The 9,351-nt window shown below is 35.2% G+C and overlaps 1 protein-coding gene across 1 annotated transcript in view; it reads right to left on the bottom strand.

The window, feature by feature from the left end:
- LOC116846209 (dynein heavy chain 8, axonemal) overlaps positions 1-9,351 on the bottom strand; it is a 42,843-nt gene that overhangs the window by 17,318 nt on the left and 16,174 nt on the right. The window contains exons 29-44 of the mRNA XM_032819751.1: positions 8,466-8,604; positions 8,101-8,321; positions 7,837-8,020; positions 7,448-7,588; positions 5,905-6,252; positions 5,589-5,778; positions 5,355-5,500; positions 5,065-5,263; positions 4,082-4,200; positions 3,676-4,012; positions 3,321-3,591; positions 3,028-3,228; positions 2,290-2,474; positions 1,723-2,027; positions 1,121-1,347; positions 814-1,036 (exon numbers count right to left, since the gene is read on the bottom strand). Coding sequence (XP_032675642.1) covers positions 814-1,036; positions 1,121-1,347; positions 1,723-2,027; positions 2,290-2,474; positions 3,028-3,228; positions 3,321-3,591; positions 3,676-4,012; positions 4,082-4,200; positions 5,065-5,263; positions 5,355-5,500; positions 5,589-5,778; positions 5,905-6,252; positions 7,448-7,588; positions 7,837-8,020; positions 8,101-8,321; positions 8,466-8,604 — 3,436 coding nt within the window. The remainder of the gene's footprint in view (positions 1-813; positions 1,037-1,120; positions 1,348-1,722; positions 2,028-2,289; positions 2,475-3,027; positions 3,229-3,320; positions 3,592-3,675; positions 4,013-4,081; positions 4,201-5,064; positions 5,264-5,354; positions 5,501-5,588; positions 5,779-5,904; positions 6,253-7,447; positions 7,589-7,836; positions 8,021-8,100; positions 8,322-8,465; positions 8,605-9,351) is intronic.

The following is a 9,351-nucleotide window of genomic DNA, read 5'->3' as shown; positions in this document are numbered from 1 at the left end:
TATATATATATATATATATATATATATATATATATATATATATATATAAAGCGATACTTTTTTATGAAATATCTAATGTAATATATCAAGAGTATAATTACACTAAGTAAATATTACACTAGATATTTCTGAAACGTTTCAGCAATATTATTTTATAAGATTAAAATATTACATTGTATATTCTTGCAAGATTACGGCAATATTCCTATGTCCGCTTTTAAATAATATTTCTGCAATGTTCTTGAAATATTTCAAGAAATGTTGCAAATATATTTTTGAAATCTTAATGCAATATTCTAAGAATGTTGCAGAAGAGTTACTTGTGTTTAAATCATATTCAACATATTCAACATATTTTACTAATTGAGTAGTAAAGTAATGTATACTTTTCCATTCGTAATTTTCCATTTCCAATTTCATACAGAATGTATCAAAACGTACAAAGATATACTTAAAATAACGGTAAAGATAAGCACATTTGTAATTAATATTATACATATGTATAATTATTATATATATATTTATTTATATAAAATACTATCATACCTCAAATATATGTTTTTATTATATTTCTTGAATATTAGAAATATGTGACGTCAGAATAACATTGTAACAATATTCTGCAACATTTCTTATAGAATATTATAATTATAATATTCCTGCAAGATTTGTATATATTGCAGTACTATAACATTCCTGCAATCTTTTAGGAATATTTTGTGCTGTAACTACAATATAGAGAATACCAGCTAATTTTACCGAGTTCTAATTCTATATATAATTAATGCAAAGTTCTTTTGCAACATTACTTACCGCCTCTACTCGAATGTTCTTCATCACGATCTCCTCTTGATTTCTTTCTAATTCTTTTCGTAATAAGTCGACTTGAGCAGCGGCATCGGTCAATTTGTTTAAACCGTTGCTCATATTAGTTGAGAGTGTATTAATGTTATCCAAATGCTGCTTATAGAGTATTTTATAGCTGTCGATAAACGTTAGAAACGATCTTGGAGTGACGTACACTTGACGCCGGAACCTGCGTGTTCATTATTAAAGCCAAATTAATTGGACGATTTCCGTGAGAGCAACATGACGCTGGTGAGAGAGCGATCGAGCGAACCTATCGAAATATTCCGTACAAGTGTCATTCACGTCATCTTGAATATCGCCCACAACTTGCATTAATTGCCGTTTTACTTCCAGGCTGCATATAACTTTGTATTTTCCTAAGAAATGTTCACCGACCGCGTACAATGCATCCCTGGGCCATCGTGAGAACCAATTTAGCGTACAACCAGATATAAGACCGGGAAATTTTAATGCCCGAGATCGAAACTTTTCACCAACCTACATGAACAATTTTGTTAAAATTTATCAAATCAGTAAGAGAGAATTTAAAGGGTAACCACAGATGCTTCTTTTAACCCTTTGAAGCACAGCGGTTTCACAATGGAATCACTTATTAGAACCAAATCATAGCTTTAGGCGTAGTTATCGCAATGAAAGCACCGCTTAGTCTGTATATAGTAATGGAAATATTTTGTTGCACGCGTGGTTGTACCCTTATTTTATAAAAATAAAAAAATAGAAAAAATTAATTTCAAAAGAAGTGATCTCTTTGGTTGTTATTCTAGACATGTAACGTGAATATTTTATTAGAATCCGAATTTTGAAGGTCCTGTGCTTCAAAGGATTAACAAATGTGACACTAAAGAAGCTCACTGGCGAGAAACACAGAACCATGTGCAAGTTATTTCTCGCTCGCGATATGAAATAAGCGTAAAGATTGTCCTGAGTCGGAGGACGTCGAGGATCGTCCTTTTTCATTAGCGGTGTGACGATCGTCAGAATGTCGTCCAACTCGTCCTTCGGGAAGAGATTGGCAATTTCGCCGACGCTCAACACGTTGTTAATATATTCCAAAAACGCCTCGTCCTTTATCTCGTTGTCGGTGAAAATAAAAGTGAGACCTTTACTCCCCGTGCCGGCCATGCGATACAATTTCCGTAAATCGTCCATCAAGCTGGCTACGTTATAAATCCTAAAAAACTAATTTACATCAGTAGATTATCTATATATATATATATATATATATATATATATATATATATATATATATATATTGTTTCTCAAACATTTTTTAATCAGCCTCATTCCAGGCGAAATCCAGGGCTGATTACGCCGCGTTGACGGAAAATCTAGTTTCTCGGTGAAATTTTAATGCTCACCTAGATAACGTTATCTGGAAAAAGTTAAAGCCCGCGATAAAGGATGCCAGTCGCGTGAGGCTCTGCTTGCCAGATCCTCCCACTCCCACGAGCATCGCATTGCCTCTGGGAACTCCGAGTATTCTCGATATTCGTATCAAGTGCACCAGAGCGTCGTGGAAAAAGACCAGATCGAGACGCATGCCGCGTATATATTCATTAAACTGCTCCATATTTTGCTGGACTTTGGCGATAACGATCTCGTAACTACGAGCGGTGTAAAAACGTTGACGTTTAGGCACTCGCACCGTTTATCTCTTTTTAAAGACGTCAGAAGCAAGGAAACGCATGCTAAAAATTCTTGCGGAATATATTAATATAAAAAAAACATATATCCATAAAACGACACTTGCAATTGATCGAACAAATTTATAAAATAGTCTAAACCCTCCATTTTCTCTGTAACAATCAATAATTTGCCGTTGATTATCGTGTATAATATGCAATATTTCTTTTTAATCCATCTCTTTGCGTGATTCCATCTCATTTATTTACGATAAATTATTATGGCATTATTATTTAAAAAGGAAGGACTATTTTACAAATTTGCTCGATCGATATATATTATAAGTGTCGCTTTATATTTTTTTATTTCATTGTATTTCGCGAAAGTTTTAGCATGTGTTTCCTCGCTTCTAACGTCACTAAAAAGAAATGGACGATGTGAGTAACCAAAAACTTTAATGTGGCTTCGAAATGCGCGTTGTTTCGAATCAGCAAAGCTCAACGTAAAATCGAGCTCTACAATGTCTCGGTATACCTTGGTATCTCTTCGTAAATCTTAGGTGTCTCGAATACGAAATCTTCCGGCTCGTCACCTGTCGGCTCCGGCGGTTCGCGCAGAAAGTTGACGAAGTACGTCTCGACCGGAGAATAATGTTCAAAGTCTGGGCCCAGCATCTTCTCCGCGGAGCGCCTTAGCGAATTTTGAAACCACTCTCTTTCGCTGGCGGTGATGAAGCTACGAGAAAGTACCAGCGAAGTTATTTATTATCGCCGCGTGATTATCCCGTCGCGAGGGTGTTCCGTGGATGGTTACAAAATCGATCAAACCGATCCGCTATGACACGCGTGCACTCGTGCTCCCACAATTTCAGCAGGCTCGTTATAGACTCGCACTCGGCCCTCTCTATCCTCAATATTCCCTCCCAAATACGCGATAGATCGCGCAAGTTGAAAACGTAGTGAAACTTTGCCGGGGTCGGTAACATCTTCACTTTGGTTTGCTGCCACAGTAATCGAGTCAGCGGTATGAGCTTCGGTAAGAATTCGACGATGCTCTCGGAGAATCTCGCGTCGCAAAAGTAGCCTTGGCCGATCGCACCTGCGGTTGTTATGGACTCGCGTTGAGCCAATCGCGTTACGCTTATTACGTGTCGTGCTGGACGGATAACCATTGTCAACCTACTGAAAATCGTGTCCATCGATTTATTGGACGGTAGAGTGCAATTAAAGATATTGAACTGCCGTTTCAATCGCGCCGGAATGTCGTTGCGCCCTCCACCCGGGTGAATCATCGCCGCGAGGAACATGATGTCTTGCATGGTGCTGAAATCCCCCGGCTTGTCCAACGAGTAAAATCCGCCGTATTCCATCAGCTGACGCACGACTTCGTTCGTAATCTGATCGCCCCACTCGTTTATGGCTGGCATATTTATGTCGTCGATGAAAATGGTCATCCTCCGACCACCAGGAGGTCCGTAAGTGGTGCCTACTCGCTTTTCCACATAGCTCTCGAACACGCGCTAAAAGCAGATCATTTAGCGACGATTTGTACGACCAGTTCGTAACGATCTCACGTTCGGAATTAATACCTGAACCATATTAGGTGTGGACGCTGAAGAGAAGTTGAACGACTTGTTTAAGTGGTATTCGGGGTCGTATCTAGACATGTAGCTTTTTATCATTACGGTTTTTGCGGTACCCTGTTCTCCTATATATTGTGTAATTAATAAATTAGGATATTTCTAATATTTAGAATAAATATTTAGAATGTTTAGAAATTAGAATATTTCTAATGAAATATATTAATATAATAAATTAGAAATTTCGAAATATCAATCGCAAAGTGTGCGGCCAAGTTCGGCCTACTTTATTCAGAAAAAATTTTTTAATCCAAATTGGTCTATTTTATAATTCTTAATGCACTGATCACAAATATGCAAAATAAACCGACGTATTGTTTTAGAGAAAATAATCTATTTAAAATTGCACCCTACTAGATGGCGCTTTTTATTTTCATACAGTGAAAATATTAAGTAGCAATGAAATTTATTTCTTGATAACTCGTGTTTGACCTTACTAATGGTTTCCAAGTGTAATCAACGAGCCAAACAATTTTATTTAGTCGTGCTAACAGTCTGAGAATTCACCAGAATTCATTAGACGCTTTTAAGATCTAATTTAGTCATCCTTTTCTCAAGGACAATATCTGGAACTGTTGCTGCGGCTCGCTAAAGATGATTTTGTTATTGCAAATTGCCATAATTTCACATTTTATTTGTGAAAATAAGTTACGTCATCTAACTTAAGTAGATAATTTTAAATGGACTATTTCCTCTGGAGCGGTATATCTGTCCACCTTGGGGATTTGCATATTCGTAATTAGTGCATCAAAAACTATAAAATAAGACCAACTTGGATTCAAAGTTTTTTTTTGTGTAAAGTAAGCCACTAGCCTATAGACACTTGGTCGCACTCTTTCCAATTAATATATACTTATATTAATTATATTAATATAAATATTAGTATATTTGACGCTAGAAAAATCAATGAATAGAAGTAAATATTTACTTACCTATCAAAAGTGCCGCTTTTCCTTGTTTCGCTATAATATCTAATAAAAATAAGGTCCTCGTGTTATCGACATTAGGAACGAGGATAGTATGGTACTCCAAGACACGATCCGAGGGGTATTTGAATTCCGGCACCATTTCGTTCCAATGTATCCACCTCCCGTCGTCGGATACGAGATACTCGAAAATCGTTTCATCTTCCTACGAGCCGAACATTTTACAGGAGAAAATTACAAGCAGTGCATCATATTGATCGATCGGACACAATGTGCTGAAAAATGATTGTACAAACCGTGCACTTGGGCCAGTTACAATTTGATTCATGATTTATAAGGAATTCTTGCAACGCAAATCGCGCGTCGAGCTCCAATACCGCGCCCAAACTCCACATGAGCGAAAATAGGAAAAGCTTCTCGACATGATGCTCGGGCAATATTTCTGGAAATTACAGCTTTGATCAAAACTACGGACGAGTGTATTACAGTGTAAACAAACATTCCAGCACAGGAGAAAATTATATATTTACTGATGGGATCGGAATTCCCGACATTTAGACCTTCCAATAGATCGATGCATTGCCGTATATAGAGCGCTTCTAAAAGCGTCATTTTCGTCTGGAGCTTTGTTTGAACAAACGTGTGCGTATCCCCGTATATTTTGTGGAATAATGTCCGTAATATATCAGCCTCGTTGGGGGAGCATTTTTTTAGCCAACCCTGCGTTAAAAGTAGTGTCGCGACGCGAAAACAGGTTTCCGCGAATGAATATCGCTATGACGACGCACACACACACACACATACACATATACAAAGGGATGAGATTGACCCAGATCGTCGTGTTACCTCTAAAATTGAACTCCATTTTAACACGGAAGCACTGACAAAGACCATCCCCATGCGCGATATCGTCGCCGGTGACGCATTGTCCACATTGTCAGGCTCAAACACCAGCTTGGTATTCGGCGCCATTATTATGCGATCTCCGTTCGCTAGCGTTAACGTTTTATTGTCGTCCAGAACCGAATTCAGATTCTCGATCCATACCGCATCGACCGGGCCGTCCAACACTATCCATAGATTTTCCGTCTTCTTCGTTTGCGTTGATCTACGCCATATAATGGAGAATATACCGTCGGCCCAATCGTTCGTTGCCACATCGAGTCTTCCAAACATTTGGGACGCGGTTATCGCCTAGTAGCATTTTCATTAGGTTAGAGAGAAATTGTCTCTATGTCGATATAGGAGAACTCGGGGCATAATAGGAACTCTATCTTTAAACATATTAAAAAATTCGAACATATTAAAAATAAATAAACTTGGATTTATACCAAAATCCTCTTTGAATTATTCATGAGAAAAATCCAAGTTTTACTGTAAAAAAAAATAGTTTAAAAAGACGAAATTATTATTTTGTTAAAAGAGTGAATTAATTATTAATCTCATTATGCTTAATCTCATTAACCTCATTACGCGAAGCAAAATATTTCAAAAAATTTGCCTATTTTCTTCCTCTAATCATTGATTTTAAAAAGTTTTTAAAAGTATCTTATTAAAACATAAAATATATAAAAATGTATTATTGCACGTTTGATTACTTACATGTTATTTATTAATAACATTTATTTATTAATAACATTTTTCTTATAAAACGATTAAACTATACTCTTTTTTTATTAAAATATTAATAATAATCATTATTTAATAATCTTTGGTATTAATTTTCTGAAACATAGCACATGATAGGAAATAATGCGACTTAATATTTTAAAAACGTAATGACATAATCTTATTATACTTCGCAATATGTAAGTTTGGATTATGTGATATAAAACATTATAAATAATCATTATTTGCAAGGCTATTTAATTAAAATGACGACAAAAGATTGTTTAATAACGTTAATATAAATACGGTAATAAAAAGAAAAATCTTATTATTCTTTATCTTATGTAAATGTACCAAACAAATTGCAACGCAGTTGGGAAGAACGCAGTAAACGCATTAAACAATTTGTAGCATCTTTCAGCTAAAGATAATATGACAACTGATAGCAAAAAACATCTAACAGTAATAATTACAAAACATCTCTTTACATGGCAGCATCTCCGTAAAAAATCATTAACCATATCCCATTATGCCCCGTGGTCCTGTTATGCTCTAAGTTTTCGTATTTTTTATATCCCTTAGAAAAAAGAATAACTGGCAATTAAATAAATTGGCCAGTGATAAATCATTGGTGCTTAGTATAGTTTTATTATACGTACGATAATAAAACTACTAAGATGCAATAATTAATCGCTGGCCATTTTATCGTCGTTGATATTTTTTTTGTAAGGGAAGTGAGCAATCGTCATCAATGTATGTACTAACACATATTTGTACTAACTTTTGGATTTAGTCTAATTTCCTTGTGCGGCAAACCCATCTCCGTTAGAGCTCTCATTAGCGCCCACATACAGTGCGTCTTACCAGATCCCGTTGGTCCGAGAACCATTAGACCATGCCGAACAAGCGATGTCTCGTACAACTGTGAATTAATAACTTGATATACCTTGACATTTACTCCTCTTTTAATTCAGCTCATAATTCGTTGAATTTTTATAAATATTTCGCAAAATATTCCAGTTCAAATAGATATGCAAAATAAAATATTTTCAATGCTCGTCCTCTCCCAAAAGATTTTTAAACTCGTGGAATTTTTAAAGGCTGAATTCGAGCGTGAAGTAATTTAATGAGATTGAAGAATGTACGCGAGAATGTTTATATCAGGCGCACCTGCACGGTTTTTAAGTTCCATTCTCTATGATTCATTATGCCGAGGGCATCCGTAGCGTTAGCTATTCCTTTCTGTAATTCCTTGTACGTCTGAGTCGTCAACTTTATTCCCGGGAACATGTCTTCAATAAGCGACATAAATAGCGGTTCATCCTCGTCCACTAATTTGGACAAGTTCATATCTCTGAAAGATTAATAGACGCATTGAGTATCTTTATTTAATATAAGATATGTGAGAGACGATATCAATAGCGTAATTCTTACCGTAACACTCTCATGAGAGTCGTTTCCTCGGAATCGGTAGGATGCGCGCGTTTTTGAGCGCCGAGTGTTCGCAGACACGACAAAATGTTTCTCAATCCGAAATCGTAATGAACCTGTTTGCTAAGCTGCTCCTCACATAATTTATACAATGTGAAAAACTTCCGCGATAATATCACGTTCTCTTTGAAGCCGCATGCCGCGAGTTTTACTCGCATTATGATCTAGATAGACGGAACGAAATTCGTACAACACGACTAATGTGTTTTAAATTTTTATGCAGGAAAAGTTACAAATTCAATATATCACCAAAAGCACTTGAGACTTAGGTATTTTGATGTACAAAACAGAATAATATTTCAACGTACTTGTCTGTCGGGAACCATCATGGCAACACTCCTGAATTGTATTTTCAAATTTTCGGGTAATTCTTGCCGGCCGGCGTATCCGGGATTCATCGTAATAAATATTCCAAATTCATAGTTGAGCTTATATGTTTCGCCGTCACTACGAATAATGTGTTAGTGTAATTAAAAGTAGCTTTTACAAAATAGATCCTAATCAATAAATAAAACAATAAATATGTTTATAAGATAGTCAGCATTATATTTGTCTACAAATAAGTATTTATTTTCAGTATTTTAGACATTTATTTTATGAGAAAAAAAAGAAATCTCTCTCTTTCTCTAAAAACTAGAAACTATTATAAGCTTATTAAAATATGTTTTCCGCCTATTCATTACTCTTACAGATAGCAACTTGAGTTTATATTTAAATCATATTAGTTAAAAGTGTTTAATGTTCTTGCAATTCAAATTGTGTCCCTACTATTCTTTTAAAATTGTTTTTCTATTACGTTTTATTAAATATGTTCCATGCATTTCTTTTTTATGTATATTTTGTATTTCTCTTTTGCATTTTGAATGCATTTTTCTTTATAATTAAATATAAATATTATATATAAATATTTTCTATGAAATAATTATTTATTATAATAGTAATATTATGAAATAATTATTTATTATAATAGTAATATTTGTTTCTTTTCAGAAAATAATTGCTTCTTTTCACGAAATAACTACTTTTATCGTAAAATCTTATCTCTCTCTTTTGATATGTCTACCATTTTACTAAATGTTTAATAACTCTAGAAAGTATAAACCCCAGGATATTTAGTAAATTCTACTCTACTCTACTTTCTCTCTCTCTCTCTCTCTCTCTCTCTCTCTCTCTCTCTCTCTCTCTCTCTCTCTC

The sequence above is a fragment of the Odontomachus brunneus genome, unplaced genomic scaffold (assembly GCF_010583005.1).
Source record: "Odontomachus brunneus isolate Ranch 3 - 2012 unplaced genomic scaffold, Obru_v1 Obru_scaffold_062, whole genome shotgun sequence".
In the NCBI taxonomy this organism is placed as follows: domain Eukaryota; kingdom Metazoa; phylum Arthropoda; class Insecta; order Hymenoptera; family Formicidae; genus Odontomachus; species Odontomachus brunneus.
Note: the sequence above shows the minus strand (reverse complement) of the source record. Positions and strands in the feature narration are given on the sequence as shown.